General features: G+C 42.8%; 1 protein-coding gene across 1 annotated transcript in view; it reads right to left on the bottom strand.

Annotated features, from left to right (window-relative positions):
• Window positions 1–20,029, bottom strand: part of COLEC12 (collectin subfamily member 12) — a 194,240-nt gene that overhangs the window by 161,892 nt on the left and 12,319 nt on the right. Inside the window, exon 2 of the mRNA XM_086682574.1 lies at window positions 12,690–12,740. Coding sequence (XP_086538700.1) covers window positions 12,690–12,740 — 51 coding nt within the window. The remainder of the gene's footprint in view (window positions 1–12,689; window positions 12,741–20,029) is intronic.

Here is a 20,029-nt window from a genome sequence, read left to right as displayed (position 1 = left end):
GCTCTGAGCCATCAGCCCAGAGCCTGACGCGGGGCTCGAACTCACGGACCACGAGATCGTGACCTGGCTGAAGTCGGACGCTTAACCGACTGCGCCACCCAGGCGCCCCTATAACTGACTATTTGACGTGGGGTCTGAGCCTCTGCCTTCCCTGAATTCAACTTTAGAAAATATTCTTTGTCCATAGGCAGGCACCTTTTGGGAGAGGCCTACCAGATCATGGGCTTCAGTAAGATTTAAGAAAACACCCTAAGTACGATGCACATCATAAGCACACAAAACATATCACTCTTCCTTTCTCAAATATTTATTGAGCTGAGGAACCGTCCCAGGTACAGTAATGAACAAGACACTCTGTCCCCATTAAACTTACACCATGGCTAAGAAAAAATATTTAAAAACAAAAAAAGTAATTGTAAGGATGCAAGGGTTTGTTCACTCCCTTCTGCCTATAAGCCCTGCCCTTGAGGACTAAATAAGATCACTTCATACCCCAATGTCGAAACCTGCTGCACACTCTGCTCCCTCCAGATCTTCCCACGCATGGGTCCTTCCCTTCCTGGTGCTTCCCTGAGCACCCTGGAACCCCAAATTCTTCCACTCTCTCCAACCGTGGGTATACTTACCCCCGCCCCCACCACATGCTCATCCAGGGTATACATACCATCCCCTCCCATCGTGTTCAGCCTAGGTATACATACCAAAACCACCCCCCCCCCCTGCCTTGTGCTCAGCTAGGGAGAAAAAAAAAAAAAAGACTCTGAACTTATCAGAATCCACCTTTTGTAGGTATTTGCAATTAAAATAGGACAAAAAAGTTAATACTCTTTTCTTCTTCCCTTCATTCTAAATGCTGACTTATTCATTATTTTGAAAGTGAGGTTAACTATATACAAAGAGGCAGAGAGGGAAGGAATCAATTTAATAATATCCTAGCTGGGAGAAGGACTAGCTGAGCTTTTAAAATATAAGTGTTCCCACTTTACATAACCACAATCTCAGAGGAAGGAAAAAAGCTCCAAAGCAGAGAAGACCACCTGGCACCTTTTTTTTTTTTTTTCCTTTGGTGGATGGATTCTAATACTTGGTCATTAGCCTGAGAAGGGAAGAAAGTCACTGCTCCCAGCAAGCCATCTCAATACAGAGCATGGTTCAAGTGATTTCTTTTTCCTTTGTTGATAACTAGTAGATTTATGTTTTCATTCAATGTGGCTTTCATTAACATGAGAAGCACAAAGAAAAATTTCATAATATGATAAATATAAACAGATCACTGAACTGAGAGAAACTGCAAGTTTTCTTGGGATTATTAATGGAAACGTTATGCTTTTTATTAAATTTGTAGACATGTATATTTGAATAATTACCCACTGATTTTATGAAAGCTGGGAGGGACCAGAATCTTCCATGATTGAGTGTAGAAATCTAGAATAAAGTGAGTTCAAAACACATAAGCCTAGAAAATACTTCAGTACCTCTAAAGTTACATGAAGGGAACCAAATGGAAAACCAATAATCATGAGATGACTAACATTTTGAACAAAACTAATGAGATGAGAGTTTTCCATCTGTCAATTTTTACCAACTAACTTTCGTTTCAGAGAACTGGAAAAATATATCTAAAGGGAAGGTACCAAAATATTTACTCTGAAGTGTTGAAGTAAGTAAAAGTAAAAACCAGTACTATGTATGTAAAATCAGGGTCACCTAGGTGGGTCAGTCAGGTAAGCAGCCAACTCTTGATTCTGGCTCAGGTCATGATCTCACAGTTCCTGAGTTCGAGCCCCACATTGGGCTCTGCACTGACAGTGTGGAGCCTACTTGGGATTCTCTCTCTCTCCCTCTCTGTTCCTCCCCTGTTTGTGTTCTTTCACTCTTTCTCAAAAATAAGTAAACTTGAAAAAAAAAAAAGTAAAATAAAATAAAACGTAGGGGTGGAATAGAGCTCTGGATGACATTACAGATCACACCCATAACAGTGCATGGCCTAAAGAAGGTTTCAAAATCACCTACTCTACTCCCTTCATTTTGCAGACTGGCTTATTTGAGACCCAGAGAGTTTACATCATCTTGTAAATTCACATAGCTAGTTAGTTAATACATATGCAAAAAAAAAAAAAAAAAAAAAAGACTACTTCTGAACTCCATTCTTCAAATATCCAGTCATGCATGCACATGTAGGGGGGTGTGCATGTGTAGACAGAGAGAAGGAGGGAGAGACAGCGTGGGAGAGACAGAGCTCAAATGAAGTACTGAACTCAGTTATTTTCACAAAATCTAGTTTTCTATCTTTGTCTTTCTGTCTTGATTAGTAATGAGCATTTGTGGAATACCTTGTAAGTGCCAGGCGTTTTGAGAAGTACTTCACTTACATCAAAGAATCCTCATAATGCCCTGTGACGTAGGTGGTTTTGTTATCTCTCTTTCCATAAAGAGCAAATGAAGGCTTGGTGGTATAAATTCACAAGTTTAAGGTCACTTGGTCTCCCTGACCTCCTCATTCACAGGCTTCACTGTTTAGAGGAGGCACATTTTGGTCTACCAAAAGTGCAACAAATAGTGAAGGCTTCCAAACCAAATTATTTTATGCACACTTTCTGAACTGTGTTTTAAACGAATATAGCTGCTGTTAAAAAGCAGAGTGGATTCACATGGCAGCAGTTTAGAAACAGCTGTGGTCGCTGGTGTGTACACCATATGGAGACGGAAATTACCTTCCAACCTTCTTTCACGGGCTCATATCAAACAGATTCTTACACTTCATCCTGAATCTTTTCTGTGGAGCAAAGGAAAGAGACTCTGCATATGCCCTCTTCACTTGCACAGACGGGAAGGGGCGGGTACAAAGGAGAGTCCCAACCTTACCCGGAAACCACTGAAGTTTTGCCAATAGTGAACTGACAGCAACACTGGAGACAGAGAGAGACGGCTCACATTCCATCTGGCATGTGGTGCCCTCTATTGTGCCTTTTGAAATTCTGCTGGCGGGTGGGGAAACAATTTGTAGGGCTGGCTGATATTTTTCTTTTATGCAAATGTACCAGTGTTGGAAAACGGTCTGCTTTTCATTAAATCGGAAATTCCCAAAGGCAAAGCTTACATCTCCCTTCTTTACTGTGCATGATGCCCAACATATTATGGATAGTTAATAAATGTCACATCATTTTCATATTGCCTTGACTAAGAATGACATTTTCCCATGAGTCTTGCTTGCTTCAATTTCTCAGCAAATCTCAAAACCTGCATCTATTTCCTAAGAAAAAAGCACTGTGTAAGGCCCATCTTCCTTGCCTGAATCTCTTCCCCAAACTCCTATTAATGCTTCACTCGCCTTTTCTCTGGGCCAAGGGATATCTCCTCCCACAACCCCCAGCTGTTCCCCAACTCTGTTTCCATTCCCACTTGCAGAATTTATTCACAAATCTCTGACACCCTGGTTCATATCACTTCCATCACAAAATGGCAGCTCTCTCTAAACTCCCTATACTTTATGAGTCTTTGGGGGAACCCTTTGATGAGGATTCTCAAGTAGGCTATCACTAGTATGCAGATTTTTTAAAGCATTGTTTTTTTGTTTTCATAAGGATTATTATACCTCTTATCTTCTGAGAAATTGAAAAAAAATGAATTATAAATGCCAATGATAATTAATAGTCAGGAAAGGGACCTTGTTTTCTTTATCTTTGTACCGCAATTCACAGCACATGGTGGGTAGTCAGTGAGAGCTCATATGAATGATAAGTATTTCCATCTCTCCTCAATTATCTCGAAAGCAATTCAACAGTAAGATTTCTATGTAAAATGTGAGGTAGAGCAATCACTATATCTTCATTTTCTTCATCAAAAGGCCCCAGTAAAGTACTGAATATGAGCTATCATGAGGACTTCCTCTTCCAAGTACAAAACGAAATAAAACCCAAAGGGGAAGAATATGCTTATCTCTCGCTTACACTGCTTTGAATGCCTGAGCTTGGATTGAAAACTCTATCATCTAAAATGTCAACAGTAATTTTACTTACGTATTTTCCTGCTTCACAGAACAAGAATGTAATAAAAAGTCTATCTCAAATATTAGAGAACAGAGGCATCTTTAGGCATTTAGAATAAGAATGTATTCTAAGTTTCTGCCAGAACTTTTGCAGACTGCTAGTTCCATTCTCCTGTTTTCCTGACAAGTCTACAGTTCTTCATCTTCTCAGTGTATGAAAAAAATTGATCTGTGTATGGAAATATTTACACCAATCAAAAAAAAAAAACTATCATAGCATATGAAAAGAGAAGCTTGTTTCAATCAGGGACAAATGTCAGTTTTCAAAAACTTATAAAAAGGCTAAAAAATGAAAAACATCGGAAGAAGCACGAAGTGTTTATAGTTATGACTCAGGAGACCAGTTTCACAATGTTTCCTGTGGCAAGAGTTGTGTTCACTAAGAATACAACATGAGAGTTGTATTCTTGAGAGTTCAACACCTTTGTAGCTCCGTTTATAACAAAATTATAAGGCACTGAAAAGTAAACTTGTAATTATTTTGTAAATAAACTGAATTTTTCAATGTGCTATATAAAACCTGACAATTTTGTAAGTGGAACAAAGCATAGGTAATAATGGATCAGATTATAAATAAATCACATTGTTATTTAATAATTAATAATTACTCAGTCTAAATTAACATTAAATTATAAATATGACAATACTATATATAATATTATGTTAAATACCATGGCTATTAAGTTCTACATAATAAGAGCGGTCAAAGTCCTTAATTCCTCACTATACATTCTACACCTAAATGATTAGCTCAAGCCAACCAGAGCCAGCCCTACTCCCTTCGTCCATACTGATTTAGGAAAAGACTGAGGCTCAATGTTGGCCAATGACCTGTGACAGAGGGTCTACTGAAGGCTTTCTGGGATAGTTTCTGGGAAGAAACACAGATTCTTTCACCAACCTGGACCCGCTGCAGCAGCCACCGTGTGACCATTTCCATCACTTTTCATAACACACACTTGTATGCAGTTCTCTTTACATGCAAGATACTGTTCTAAGTATTTTAACTCATTCAGTTCTCACCTCCCTATAGGTAGATACTCGAATTACCCCCATTTTTTGATGAGGACAATGAGGCACTGAGAGGCTGACTTAGCCAAGGCTGTCCCGCCACTAAGTGGCAAAGCTGGAAATTCAAGCCAGGGTACATCTCTCAGCCATGAGGATGCTATGTCACCTCTCCAAGAAAGCTGCTCTTAGCCCCCAGCATGTGTTTCTTCCCTTTAAAATATCCTCTTTGCTAGTGGCCACTAGGTCTTTAATTATTTTTAAAAAGGCCTGCAAGACAATAGACTCCTTCGATATTCCCTGAACAAAGTATGACCCTGGTACAGGGAAGAGTACATAGGAGTGAGGGCAGTGAGGTTTTGATGGAGGGAGGACAGAAGGCGGAAAGGGTCAGAGGGCATGAGGCCTACCAGGCTTCACAAAGGGAGAGCCGAGGTAACGCAAACACGGGAGGCTGGTGCCTGGAAAATGGAGGGGAAGGGAGCAAGAGGGTTGAGAGTTGTCAGCAACTTACCGGCAGCCACATGTCAGTGCAGACCGACTATATACCTGGCCCCTCTTCTGTATTACTTGTAAGTGTTATAACTCACACATCCTGCAAGGAAGGTTTTCTTGTTATTCCCATTTCCCAGATGAGCAAAGTGGTACTTCAAGAGTGGGTGATTTGGTGGCAAGGGGCAAAGCCAGCATGTGAACCAGACTATAGGAATCTAAAGATGAGCTGGCATCCTGCAGAGCAGAGGCACCAGCAGGGACTGTGAGGGAGGAGAGGAGCCCTCCAGCTCACCACTTTGCTGAGGACTGTGTTTTCCCTCAAAACCAACGACTCTCAGACATCATTCCCTTCCCTGGGGGGCCTCCAAATGAACAGCTCAAGTCTTTCAAGGAAAATTTCAGAGTTCATCTGTTTTAAGTTACTTGGAGTTGCTACCAAAAGGAATCACTCTTTCCCACCCTACCCCTAACGACCAAGCACTGGAAACAACCTAATGCCTTCATGCTGTCTGAGCAGAAAAATGGCTGAGGAGATTTTTTTTCCCCCTTAGTTTTTCCAAAAATAAAAACAAACCACATTCAGCTTCAACCCAACTGTAGGACAAACAAATTATTCTCCCTCCCCACACTCTTACCAGGATTCGTAAGCAAATGCAAACCAGGAAAGGGCAGGGAGGAATTCTACTTAAAACGGTTGAAAACTTCAGGGCTCAAGTATTCAATCGATACATATTATGAATTATGAAACATGAGACCATGTATAAACAGCTGCTGATTTAATCCACATATACATGTGATCGTTTGTTTTCCCATCAAAATCTTGAGATGCAGGGCACGTGGGTGGCTCAGGTGACTGAGCATCCACCTCTTGATTTTGGCTCAGGTCATGATCTCACAGTGCATGGGATAGAGCCCCACCTCGGGTTCTACGCTGACAATGTGGGGCCTGCTTAGAATTCTCTCTCTCTCGGGGAGTCTGGGTGGCTCAGTTGGTTGAGTGACTGACTTCAGCTCAGGTCATGATCCTGTGGTTGGTGAGTTCAAGCCCCACATCGGGCTCTGTGCTGACAGCTCAGAGCCTGGAGCCTGCTTCAGATCTGTGTCTCCTTCTCTCTCTGTCCCTCCCCTGCTTGTGCTCTCTCAAAAATAAATAAGCATTAAAAAAAATTAAAAAAAAAAAGAATTCTCTCTTTTCTCCACCCCTCCTCCACATGCTCTCTCTCTCAAAAATAAATAAGCATTTTTTTTTTAAATCTTGAGATGCTCTGAGAATGGATGTATCTGTGTGTTTCTTAGCCATGGATGGAGTGGAGAGATCGTGGGGACTGAAGTCAGGTTGAATACAAATGTTGGCCATGCCACTCAGCTCTAGGGGCTTCAGTCCTCCTCACCTGCAAACTGCAGGTAATTCCCACTTCAAAGGATTTCTGAGAGAATTAAAAGAACTAATGAGTGGGAAATTGCCTAACACATAATAGATAGCCGAGAAATGAGAAATGATGCTTAATGGTTTCTTTCACATGAAAATGGTTAAAATAAAATCATAATCACATGGGAACACCATGTGGAACAAATTTTTTACTGATGAGCTAGAAGGACTAGGCAGGGAGGACCTTGATAGGAGCAGAAGTGAAACCTGGACAAATACTGGTGCAAGAGATGGTGTGAATATCATCTCTAATGATAAAAGTTAGGAAACCTGCTTAGGTTATTTAAAAGAAAGTGACAGCCACGGAACTCCCGTTCTTAGGTCTCAGGAACCCCGCCTGCCTGACTGGAAGCAGAGAGTAGGGTGAGATATGCTACGAATCTCCTTCAAGGTGACTCTGACTGAGAATCTCTTTTGTGTCTACTTCTCCACAAGCCATTTGATACCAAATTCTTAAAAAATCAAAAATATCAACTCCATTAGCATTCACAAAGCCACATAAATAAAACCCTCCCACAAAGTGATGCAAATGGCTTGAACATTTCCAAGAAATCAGATTCCTGTTTCCTGCCCTAACCTGGTCTCTGCCCAGGGTCAGTCCTTTGCAATTGATCCTATATCATTTCCATTCAGAGATGCTTGGAAAAGGTGCAGCTGAAAGGCCAGCCCCATGCTGAGCTTATTGAGTCATTCCTGACAGGAAATGATGGACATTCCTGGCATTCTTCTCAGGGACCCCGGTGAGCTCTGCCGGTGTCAGTCCTGCAGGCCGTGGTGAGAGGGATGTGGGGATCCCTGCTTTGTTGTTGGAGGTGGATGACTTCAAAGCAGTGCCTTCACCAAACCCAACCACGGAAGACAGGCTTCTAGCACAGTCGTGGGAGAGAAGAGACAGGCAGCCTGGTCCCCAAACCCAAATAACCAGAAGTTGAGGCATCAAGGGTTTATCTTGAGCAGCTTCCCAAACACAGTTCAGCGTCCTCTTAGTAAACTTTTTCAATCCTCTGCATTGAAAGCAGAAATGCACCATGTATCTCAGAAACAACTCTTCTTTCTGGCTGTCTGACTAAGCAAATACACGTCACTATTTTTCAGGAGCCCGTGTGGTCTTCCACACCTTTAGACATTCAGTTCCTCTAAAACTCTTGGCAAGAAACAGCTCAGCGATTTAACTGAAGTCACTGATTTGAATTTTATGTCTTTGGAGGATGGTGTAGGTAAGGGGTGGGGGGGGGGCATTCTGGAGCAGGACTGGGCTCTATTCCACAAAGATTTCTCAGGCTGTTTCCACGTGCCTGAAGGTTAAATTGCTAAAATATTCTTGCTAAACTGAAATTATCATTCAAGAAAAGAAAGGAAAAAGAAAAAGCCCAGCATGTTTGAAACTTTAAATACAGGGGGGCCTGTGAAGTTGTAGGCGAACAAAACTATTCAAGGGCACACTTCCCGGAACATACTTAGGAAAAGGCATCTGATACCCTTTCTGGGACTGTATCCCTTAAATAGTTCTCTCAGAACTTCCTCACTTAGTTTTTACAAACGACTAGAATTCTACTCCACAGAGAATGCTTCTTTAACTTTCTGTTACTCTTTCACAATTTGCAATTTTTCAGATCTTTTTCTCTTCATAGCTATTAATGCTCCTCATAGCTGAGCCCCGAGGAAGCAATTTTGTCACAGCTTTGTCAAATACAAACAACAAATGTTTCCAGCCACTCCCAGTTGGTCACTTGCAACCCTTAAATCTACCCATGATTTTCACGGACGGAACCACGTATCTCTTGCTCATCTACCATTCCAGCTTTGGACATCCTATTATTATACCAGATCATATCCCAAAGATAACTCAAGAGAACCCAAAGCAACCAAGGAAACAAAGTTGGTCTAGGCTCCCTTCTGCCCCAGCACACAAAGGAGCAAAGCAGGCTCTAGAGGGAGGGCCCACGACATCCAGTATGATGTTCACCATGAGATGCACACACCACCCACCAGGGTGCTGGGGCACAGGACTGCTGTCCCCAGATCTTCTCACCTTTCCTAGTTTTTAGCAGTAAAGGAAGAGATATGATAGAACAAGAATTCATGAGGTTGCTAGAAATCAGAAGGTTCCAGAGGTCTACTAAATCCTAGGCACTATGTTCAAGCCACAGGGCCAGAAGGTCCAAGAAGGAACCTAATATTAGAATAAGGGTCAACACTTACGGGATGCTCACAGTGTGCAAGGCACTGTGCTAACCCAGCATCATATCTAATTCCACAACTTCATGCAGTTGGCCTATTATGATCCAAACTTCATAAGTGAGGAAACAGACTTCACAATTTTGGACACTAACGAACCCGAGGTCACAAAGCTGGTGAGTAAACTCACACACCTGGTTCCAGTGCCCATACACCTAACCACTGCCCCCACAATGTCTCAGGAAAGATGAAAAGCAGCCATCAAACAGGAAAGATGACACCTGGCCTGCTGTCCTCATGGATTTGTTGTGAAGGAAAAATATGTAAGTCCTTTAGAAAGATAAATGTGATAAACAAATGTGAGCTGGATTTGCTATGATCATTTCTACACATGTTCTGGAATTCACCCCTCTTCCCACACTTCTCCCCTTCTCCTATGGAATTCTGATACACTTAGCCCTTCATTCAATGAAGAAAAGACATTCTTCATTCCTTCTACTCCACATCATTTTCATGAAGAAAAATTTAAGAAAACAAAACCTGGGATGCATTCATGTTGATCATATGACTAATCGGAAGGTTTCAGGGGACATTCTTGGATCAATTTATCACAAGTTCCAAAATTTATAAATTTATATTTATCCCTTATAATATGAAGTAATTCTCCTTCCTTTTCTGCTAACTACAATAAAGAATACTAGTGCCACATGATATTTTGAAGAAAACAGTAACTGAGAAATACGTAGAAAGATATCATTATAGTATAGATCATACTCTATCTCTAGAAAGTAAAAATTTAACATACAGGTGCCTCATGTTTCAGAGAGTGAACTCTGCCAAACTGTAACTATAGTTATATCCCAAATTAATTAGCTCTGCATACTGAATCCAAGAAATGCTGACCCTGAGAACCTGATTAAAACTTGTATATGCTTACTTCATTAACCTTTCGAAGTTTCCCCTCATTGAAGCCTCTGTTAGAGAAGCAAATGCATGGCAAACCTATGAGATTTAACTCTGCCTCTTCCCCAGACACCTGTCCAGAACTTTGGGAAATGGGCTAACAAGTGTGACATAAAAAGAGGCTGAAGTGGGGCGCCTGGGTAGCTCAGTTGGTTGAGCATCTGACTTCGGCTGAGGTCATCATCTCCTGATTCATGAGTTTGAGCCCCGCATCAGGCTCGCTACTCTCAGCGTAGAGCCTGCATCAGATCCTCTGTCCCCCCACTCTGCCAGCCCCTCCCCCACTCGTTCTCTCTCTCTCTCTTTCAAAAATAAATAAAACATTAAAAAAAAAAAAGAGCAACTGAAGAAAAACAGAAGACCTACTTAAAACCAAAATGCAATAATGAATCCCCAAATAGACAAGGGCTGGTTGTCCTAATATCATGCCACGCTAGATTAACAGAAAAGATCACCCATTTTGCACTTTATTGTAATTTTGTACTGAATTTTAAAAAGCAAAATATTATGTAAACTGCTACGATTTCATGTAGCAAATGTTTCTGAATAACTGTATACAAATAACTTTGAAAACAAGCCACCAAATAACAATTGTTAGAACAGTGAGTGGCCCCTTTGCCCTGTGAATAACAAATCCCTGGTTCATGTGTGGTCTAAATTCAAGTTGTGATTTGCATAAATCACAACAGACCCTATATGTTACCCCACTCAGACCACTTGCTAACACTCTTGCCATGCCTCTCTGCTCATGATCGCCAATATTGGTAAGTTTTTACCATGCCTCCTCTGAGTCATCAGTCTATGATTTCCACACATAATGTAACCACCACAAATTAAATATTTCAGCAACTTATCATTTTTGTGTGTTTTTCACCAAATCCCCATCCATCTAGCTAGTTACATAGCTAGTTACATAGTCATGAAATTTAAAAAAAATTTCTCTCAAGGTCACTCTTTTTAAAGGAAACATTTTCTCATGGCTCTTCTTATTTCTACTAACGTCCAAAGAAAGATCTGAAATCTACTGATTTCCAAAATAGGCAGGTCAACATTGATTTTGCCTTATTTTTACAAGTTTGATATTCCTCTTTATTTCTACCTTTTCATTTTTGTTTTGTTTTTCTTTCCTTTATAATTCCTGGGTTCATCTTTGCTCCTGCTACCACCTTCAGTGAACCCACCATGGCAGTGCAGAACAACACAGGGCACCAATCCCGAAACATGTAATGTGCAAAGAACAGCAGTGTGGAGGAGGGGAGAAAGTACTGAGCATCCCTGCCAGTGTACGAATGGAGTGGCCATCGGCTTGATGCCAGTGCATTCCCATCATAAAGCCCGACTTTTTCACAGAAAGAAATGTAGAAGTGTATATCCAGAAGGAAAAATGTAAAGCAATGAGGGAGCCAGAGCAGCTGGGGACTGTTAACTTTAATCAAAATCCAGCCAGGAGACTTTTTTTTTTTTTTTTTTTTTTAAGTCAACAGGAAGTAGATTCATTCTCTTTCACATTCTCTCTCTCTGGACAGAAAAACCCCAGCTCCTCTGAACAGTCTTCAGAACTTTAAGTGTTCACTGCCAGTTCAAAACCAAATTGCAGAGCATGAGAAGCATGGTCAAAGAGAGACGAGCACTGTGTGCGGCAGTCTGGGAGGCAGAGGAGCGTGTTTTGGTTCCCTACGGCTGCTGTAATAGATTTCCACAAACGTGGTGGCTTAAAACAACACAAATCTCCTCTCTCACAGTTTGAGAGGCCAGAAGTGTGAAATCCACTCCAGTTGGCTGGAATCAAGATGTTGGCAGAGCCCTGCTCCCTCCAGAGGCTCTGACCAGAAAATCCATTTCCTTGCCTTTTTCAGCTCCTAGTGACCACCTGTATTCCTTGGCTCGTGGCCCCTTCCTCCACCTTCAGAGCACACCACCTTCTCCTGTCAGTCGTCAAATATCCCTCTCCCTTCTTCTCATAAGGACACTTTGATTGCATTTAGAGCCCACCTAGATAATCCGGGATAATCTCCCCATCTCAAGACCTTTAACTTAATCACATCTGCAAAGCAACTTTTGCCAGACAAGGTAACATTCAAGTTCCAGGGATCAGGATGTGGATACTCCTGGGGGCTGCTATCCAGCCACCACAGGGCACCTGTGTCTGGCTGGGTGCCTGGAGAAAGCCGCCTTCTCACTACACACTAGGTTATGAAAAAGGAGCCCTGAGGAAAAGAGGCAGAGATGTTTTCTCAATATCAACATAGAGAAATCACGTGTATTTTTGCTCCTGTCCTGTCACAGGTTTACCTTTTTCATCAAGTTTTGCCTATTAAGCCTACTGGTTTATATTCAGCGAACCCTGTGAGCATCCCATCACTTTCCGTGCCTGGGCACGGCTTCTGCTCCATTACCATTACCCTTGGTGTTAGGAGAAGTCGTCCACCTGTTACAGGGAAACTCAAAACTTCCAGTCAAACCTGGGCCTCGAAACCACACACATCCATGTGTGTTAAAGGTCCAGCAATGGCGCTATCACTGTATCTCGTATCAAGCACAGAGAAGAAGAGCTTGGTCAGCACTCACCAAACCGCTTGTAACCGAAGGACTGCACCTCCTCCTCCTCTGCAAAGTCGTCTGCAGGAAAAGCAAAGGCACAGTGTTAACCCTGGCAAGGCCCAGATGCACAGGGCCAACCTGGAATGCAGCTGCTGGGACCCCACCAGCTCCACCCTCCCCCACCTGCTCCACCCTCTCCCACCTCTCCACCCTCCCCCACCTGCTCCACCCTCCCCCACCTCTCCATCCTCCCCCACCTCTCCACCCTCCCTCACCAGCTCCACCTTCCCCCACCTCTCCACCCTCCCCCACCTCTCCATCCTCCCCCACCTCTCCACCCTCCCTCACCAGCTCCACCTTCCCCCACCTCTCCACCCTCCCCCACCAGCTCCACCCTCCCCCACCTCTCCAACCTCCCCCACCAGCTCCACCCTCCCCTTTGCCCATAACACGTGTCCTTCTGCTCCCAGAAAACATGCCACACTTTCTAAGAAAAGCTATGGGGTTCCTGCACTGGCTGTTCCCTCTGGCTGGAATGCTCTTTCTTCTGCTCTTGATGAGACTCCTACTAATCCAGGTCTCAGCTGAAGAGTGACACCTTTGAGATGCCTTTCCAGACCACAACCCAGACACTCCCTGTCACACCACCCTACTTTAATATTACTCTCTGATATCCTCATTTATGTGTGTGTGTGTCATCTTGCATCCTGTGAGCAGAAACTTTTTCTGTTTTGCTTCACGAACGAATCACCTATGCCTAGAATGGTGCATGCCACAAAGCAGGGGCTAAATGAATTTTGCTGAATGATGACTGAATAACCAGCTGTCCAAAGGGTTATGTTATCGTCACGTAACTGAGTCTTAAGCCCTTCCTCTCAGATGCCAGGCTCTGGGGTCCTGTGTTTCACTAAATGTGACATCTCAGGAGCCCAGCATGGCTCCTGCAGTGACAAACAAACCCTTCCCACTCCCTTTCCATTGGATAACCAGGACCAACAGATGGTTTTCCAGTAAATACATTTCAAAAGACAGACTTGCTGTGGGAATTCCTAAATGTAGGGCCCCTCTGGAACAAAAGAGATAGGTCAGCCAAGCTTTCTACCAAAAGATCTAAATCCAGACCCCCAAGACAGATGTGATGTGATTCCTTATCACACTGACAAAGAACCTACTTTACAGTTCTGCCAGGTGTGGGTCTAGTTTCTTGTGCACTTAAAGGATACTTCTGACAACAAGTAAAGTGTCAAGATGAGGCCTTTCCAGGGAGCCCTAACCAATTATTCTTGAGCTGGTCACCATTATTGCACCAGCATTCAGTAATCTCCATTATGCAGTTCAGTTCAAAAGCATTTAGGGGCGCCTGGGTGGCGCAGTCGGTTAAGCGTCCGACTTCAGCCAGGTCACGATCTCGCGGTCCGGGAGTTCGAGCCACGCGTCGGGCTCTGGGCTGATGGCTCAGAGCCTGGAGCCTGTTTCCGATTCTGTGTCTCCCTCTCTCTCTGCCCCTCCCCCGTTCATGCTCTGTCTCTCTCTGTCCCAAAAATAGATAAACGTTGAAAAAAAAAATTTTTTTTTAAAATAAATAAAAATTAAAAAAAAAAAAAAGCATTTATTTGGCACTTACTGTGGACCAGAGATTGCCAGGCAGTGGGGCTTCAGAAATGAGTGAACATAGTCCCTTCCCTGAAGAAGCTGACAAGTTTTCAAGAAAGAGAGTCAAGGAGGGGGAAAACAAAGCCTCTGAGATCATTTTTTTCAGGCCCCAAATGGAATGCAGGACCTGGATGTATCTGAACCTTGAACTGTTATAGAAAAACCCAAGAGGCATGGTATCTGTAATACAATGTGGTGGCCTCAGAGCACTAGTTTGTTGTGAAGTGCTATGAAAACACCAGTGAGAGAGCAATTACTTCCAGCAGAGAATGGAGAAGTGTGTATCTGTATTTTACCATTGTTTCCTTATTCAGAGAACAGGGAAGAAATCTTGCTTGGAATGCAGAAGGCCAGGTCTTCATAATTAAAGCAGTCTTCTTATGTCAAAGATTGAAGCTTTAGGGGTGCCTGCGTGGCTCAGTTGGTTAAGCATTCAACTTTGGCTCAGGTCAAGATCTCATGGTTCACAGGTTCGAGCATTGGGCTCTGTGCTGACAGCTTGGAGCCTGGAGCCTGCTTTGGATTCTATCTCTCCCTCTCTCTCTGCCCCTCCCCCGCTCACAATCTCTCTCCTTCTCTCTCTCAAAAATAAACATTAAAATTTGTTTTAAAAAAAGATTAAATCTTTAGTTCTTTCTACATGGAAGAACATGCTTACAACCAAGAGAACAGTACCTTTCTCAGTCACTCGGTGACTGGTTAGTTTCACAAATACCTATTAAGCTCCTCTGGGCCAGCTTTACTAAGTAATCCTATCATATTAATGGCTGAAAGGCTTGGTCTAGTCTCAGTTAAAGAGAAATCCTTATCTACTGCTTCTGCAGATAAATCAATCCATTCATTCATTTACTTACTTATTTATTCACTCAATAAACATATGCTTATAGCCTAATGGGGTTGATGAGGCATGAAGACAGGTAATGGTGTCACCTAGATGTCAGCTTCCCCTGCCAGTTCCAGCCCCTCCTCCACCAGGCCACGTCTGAGGAGTCTACTCACAGACTCCTCAGACATTGTGAAGCAAGGAGGCATCACTGAGGATCACACAGTGGAAACAAAAGAGCGGTTTATGCTGTACCTCTCATAGCAAACAGCTTACAATTTCCCGTTAGACATTTCTGTTCTCCTCCCAAAGCTTCTTTGCAGCAAGCCTACCATTAGTTTGTTTGTTTGTTTTCTTTTTCCTCTCTGATCTTTTTCCCATGCAGCATTTAGTCTGACTAACTCTTGTCTCCTTCCTGAAATTTCCCTGGGAACTTCAAATGTCTCATATTTTTGTTACTAAAACAGTTCAGCTCTGTCTCCAAATTAACATACTCAAACCTGTTAGGGGTTCGAGAAAACAAAGGCCTTCCAGGTGACTCCTAATAGGGCTCAAGGAGGATCTCCTGCTTCTTGTCTTAAGCCTCATTCCAAAAATATCAGGACTTCTTACAGCAGCTACTAAAAGAATACAAACAACTATCTCGTCCAACTCTACAACTAGACAGAAAATCATGAGACCTAAGGGGTACACATCAAGTACCATAGATCACATCTCATGTGGATGATCAGGGAAGGTCTCATAGAGAGGCATCTTAAATGAGTCTTCTCAACGTTTTTTCTTTGGAGGAAAAAAGAGAATTTTGGAAACACTGTATAGTATGTTCCTTTCTTGGCGATTCACAAGGGTTTTTGAACCCTTATGAAAAAGGAAAAAGAACTTAACTTTGTTTTACTCGTGTTTTCAACAGTTGATCTTAGAATCCTCTTCTCGTATCCTTAAAAGCCAGGTGAAGTCAGTCAGGTAACACTTATCTGTTGTTCATTTGCATAGTTGGCTGGCCCCCAGAGCCCTCTGCCATGTTTCCCCAGCTGTGCAGCCAACAAACAGTCCATTCAAGCTAGTGGTAGAGCCAGGCATTTAGGGGATGGAAAAAGAGAAAAAGGCCAGGGCTGATGGCTCTGTGGCTGCGTGGGCAACCCACATCAGGCTACACGAGCCCCAGGAGAGAGGACAAGGTCAAGTGTTCTTAATGCCTAAATGCTTTATTTTTTAAGTTTATTTATTTTGAGAGAAAGAGAGAGAGAGCATGAGCTGGGGAGGGGCAGAGTGGGGGGGGGGAGGGGCGGAGAGAGAGAGAGAGAGAGAGAGAGAGAGAGAGAGAGAGAGAGAGAGAGAGAGATCCCAAGCAGGCTCCATGCTGTCAGCACAGAGCCTGACAGGAGCTCTATCCCACGAACCTTGAGACCATGGCCTGAGCCAAAATCAAGAGTCAGATGCTTAATCCACTGAGCCACCCAGGCACCCCTCTTTTTTTTTTTTTATTTATTTTGAGAGACAGAAAGAGAAAGCAATGCCTGAAGATTTTAGAGGGGAAAAGACTACAATTCAGCCCACAGTGGCAGACAGACAGGTTTGAGGAAGATAAATAAGCCTGACATGATGTGCAACGTTGCATTCTATTCTCAAAACTTTTCCTCACGCTCTGTAGACCCAAGGGAAGTGCATTGTAGACTATCTTTACAGTACCAAGGGCCCCCAAAAGTGGTGTTCTTAAATACGGATATTCTCCCTAGAGAATATCCAGTCACCTCAGCAACTTGCCACTTTCCAGAATCTGTCTCCGACACCACCTAAGCCACACATCTGTTGCACCCCTATGCAAGCAAGGATTTGGCTAAGATGAAAGGCCTCTAAGTTCTGGCGTGGCCCTAACCTGATCCCTGCTTGTAACAGCAGTTTGTCTGCAGAGAGGACATAACCTTAACATAACAAAATAACAAAACAAGTTTAAAACAATGTGAGACTTATATCTATAGGCACATGCTTTTAGGCTTCCACAGCTGTATTTCCGCATTTTTGTTTCAATACCTATGGGCTACCCGGTCTTCAGTTTGCCTGTTTCAAAAAGTGATTTTTATTTGTTTTCTTTACTTTCCTTGGTATGTGGCACAGAGCCACACTTGCCAGAGGTTTCATGATAGAGAACACTGAAGAGAATTCTGTTGATTATTGACAGCTTTGAGTCTTGCTATTTCAGGGTCCCGTGGGTTCAAGTGAAGATGTTCCAATCAACTTAAGGACCAAGTGTGTGACACCCTACAGTTAGAATATACCTCTCCTTTCCCTACACTCCCTTTAGGTCAGTGCGACAGCACTTTCCTCCGTCTATCCCACGTTCCAGTTGCTGGTTTTCACGCCACCAGATAGAAAGCCATTTGAAAACAGGAAACTTGTTGCATTGTATGTACCCTCAGCAACCAGCACATTTATGGCACCTTATAGGTACTCAATAGTTGTTGAAACTCAGCAGACTAGAGTTATATATGTGTCTATCTCTACTACCAGTTGATGAATTCCTAAAGAAAAGAGATTAAATCTTCCTCTTTTTAAATATTCACCACATTTGGGGAAGATAAGAGAACTAATATTTAGTTAATATTTTCCATATGTCAGATACTTCCTACTCATTATATTTCTCTGTTTTACAGATGAGAAAACTAAGGCTCAGAGGAGTTACATAACTTGACCCCAGGTCTCACCGCTTGTGAGGAGTCAGACCAAGACTAAGACCCAGAATCTGGCAGCAGTGGGGGGAGGAGGGCTCGAGTTCCACACCATGAGGACACCACAGTCCCAAGAAACTGAACCCTGTGCTAGCAGAAAAGCTAAGGTGCAATGCTTTATACCACAGAATGCTGAAAAGGCTGAGGAATTTGGGACACAGGTCACTCTTGAGGGAGAATCAACGTAAGGCTAAAATAGGAGGACTGGATGAACATATATTTAAGAAGCAGTTGCCTAGAACCAAAAAGACAAATGGCAAATGTTGGCAAGGATGTGCAGAAATCAGAACTCTCATATGCTACCAGTGGACACGTAAAATGGTACAGCCACTTTGGAAAATGGTCTGGCACTTCTTCTAAGGGTTAGGCCACTTCACTTCTAGGCATACATCCTAGAGAAATGACAACACATGTCCACACAAAAACTTGTACACAAATGTTTGTAGCAGTATTAGTCATAACAGGAAAAAGTGGAAACACCCTGAATGTGCACAAAATGATGAACGGAGAAATTAGGGAAGAGCCACACGATAGAGTATTATTCAGCCCTAAAAAGGAATGATGCGCTGGCATGTGTTACAATATGAATGGACCCTGAACACATCATGCTAAGTGACAGAAACCAGTCACAAAAGACTGCATGTTGTACAACTCCATGTATATGAAATGAAATGTCTACGTTAAACAAATTCAGAGTTGGAAAGCAGATTAAAGGTTGCCTATGGCTAAAAGTTTTAGGGGAAAATGGGGAATGACAGCTAATGGGTATGGGGTTTCTTTCTTGGGTGACAAAAGTGTTCTAAAATTGATTGTAGGGGTGCCTGGGTGGCTCAGTCGGTTAAGCGTCCGACTTCAGCTCAGGTCACGATCTCACGGTCCGCGAGTTCGAGCCCCACGTCGGGCTCTGGGCTGATGGCTCAGAGCCTGGAGCTTGCTTCCGATTCTGTGTCTCCCTCTCTCTCTGCCCCTCCCCCATTCATGCTGTGTCTCTCTCTGTCTCAAAAATAAATAAATGTTAAAAAAATTAAAAAAAAATAAATAAAAAATAAAATTGATTGTAATGATGGTTGCAAAACCTGTGAATACACAAAACAAAACAAAATCCAAAAAAAACCCACTGACTTGTACACTTTAAATGGTTTGTGTGGTACGTGGGGCAGCGGGGGGGGGGTGGGGAGCAGCTGGACTTCCCAAGTCCCCTGCCAAGGGAAGTGACTGTCCCTCCCTGACTACAGCAGAAGACCTAAGTTTATTTTTCAGAGAAGTCAGAAACAAAAGGTATCTTGCTTAGAAGACACCAGGAACAGCTGAGATGAGGGGACTGCAAGGGACTCAGAGAAAAGGTGAACGTTTGCACACTGAATGTCCAGACACGTGGTCCTCCTCTCCCAGTCAGCCAGACTGTGCCCTCTAGGTCAAAGACTGGAAGGCTTTTCCTGGGAAATCTGACCAGTTAAGAGAAAAATAAACGAATGATTCTGATTCTGGGTGGTCCCCAGTGGAACAGCTCAGCCAGTTCAGCCTAGAGTGACAGTCACAGTTCACAAAACCCACCAAAACAAAGAGGTTCTAATCAACCTTTACCATAGTCTGTTCCTACTGATAAGACCCAGACATCTCACACAGCCTCTAATATGAAAAAAATAAATATGAACATAAAGAAACCAGATAGGGGTGCCTGGGTGGCTCGGTTGGTTAAGTGTCCGATTTCAGCTAGGGTCATGATCTCGTGGTTCGTGAGTTCAAGCCCCACGTCGGGCTCTGCACTGACAGCACGAAGCCTGCTTGGGATTCTCTCTCTCTCCCTCTCTCTGTCCCTCCCCTGCTCATGCACATGCATTCTTTCTCTCTCAAAATAAATAAATACTAAAAAAAAAAAAGGAAACCAGATAAAGAAATTTGGAGGAAAGACATATGATATGAGACGAAAAAAATTTCATAAAAAATTTCTACCAATATCCTTAGAGAGATAAGAGAAGATAACATATCCATAAAATTAGAACAGGATGGCATAATTTAAAAAAAGAACCATAAGAGAAAAAGAAAAAGCTCTTGGAAATTAAAAGTATGATCATAAAGGGGCACCTGGGTGGCTCAGTTGGTTAAGTGTCTGACTCTTGATTCTGGCTCAGGTCATGATCTCCTGGTTCATGAGATTGAGCCCC

This window comes from Puma concolor, chromosome D3 (assembly GCF_028749965.1).
Source record: "Puma concolor isolate L17-30 chromosome D3, mPumCon1.1.hap2, whole genome shotgun sequence".
NCBI lineage: Eukaryota > Metazoa > Chordata > Mammalia > Carnivora > Felidae > Puma > Puma concolor.
This window is presented reverse-complemented; position numbering and strand designations above follow the sequence as displayed.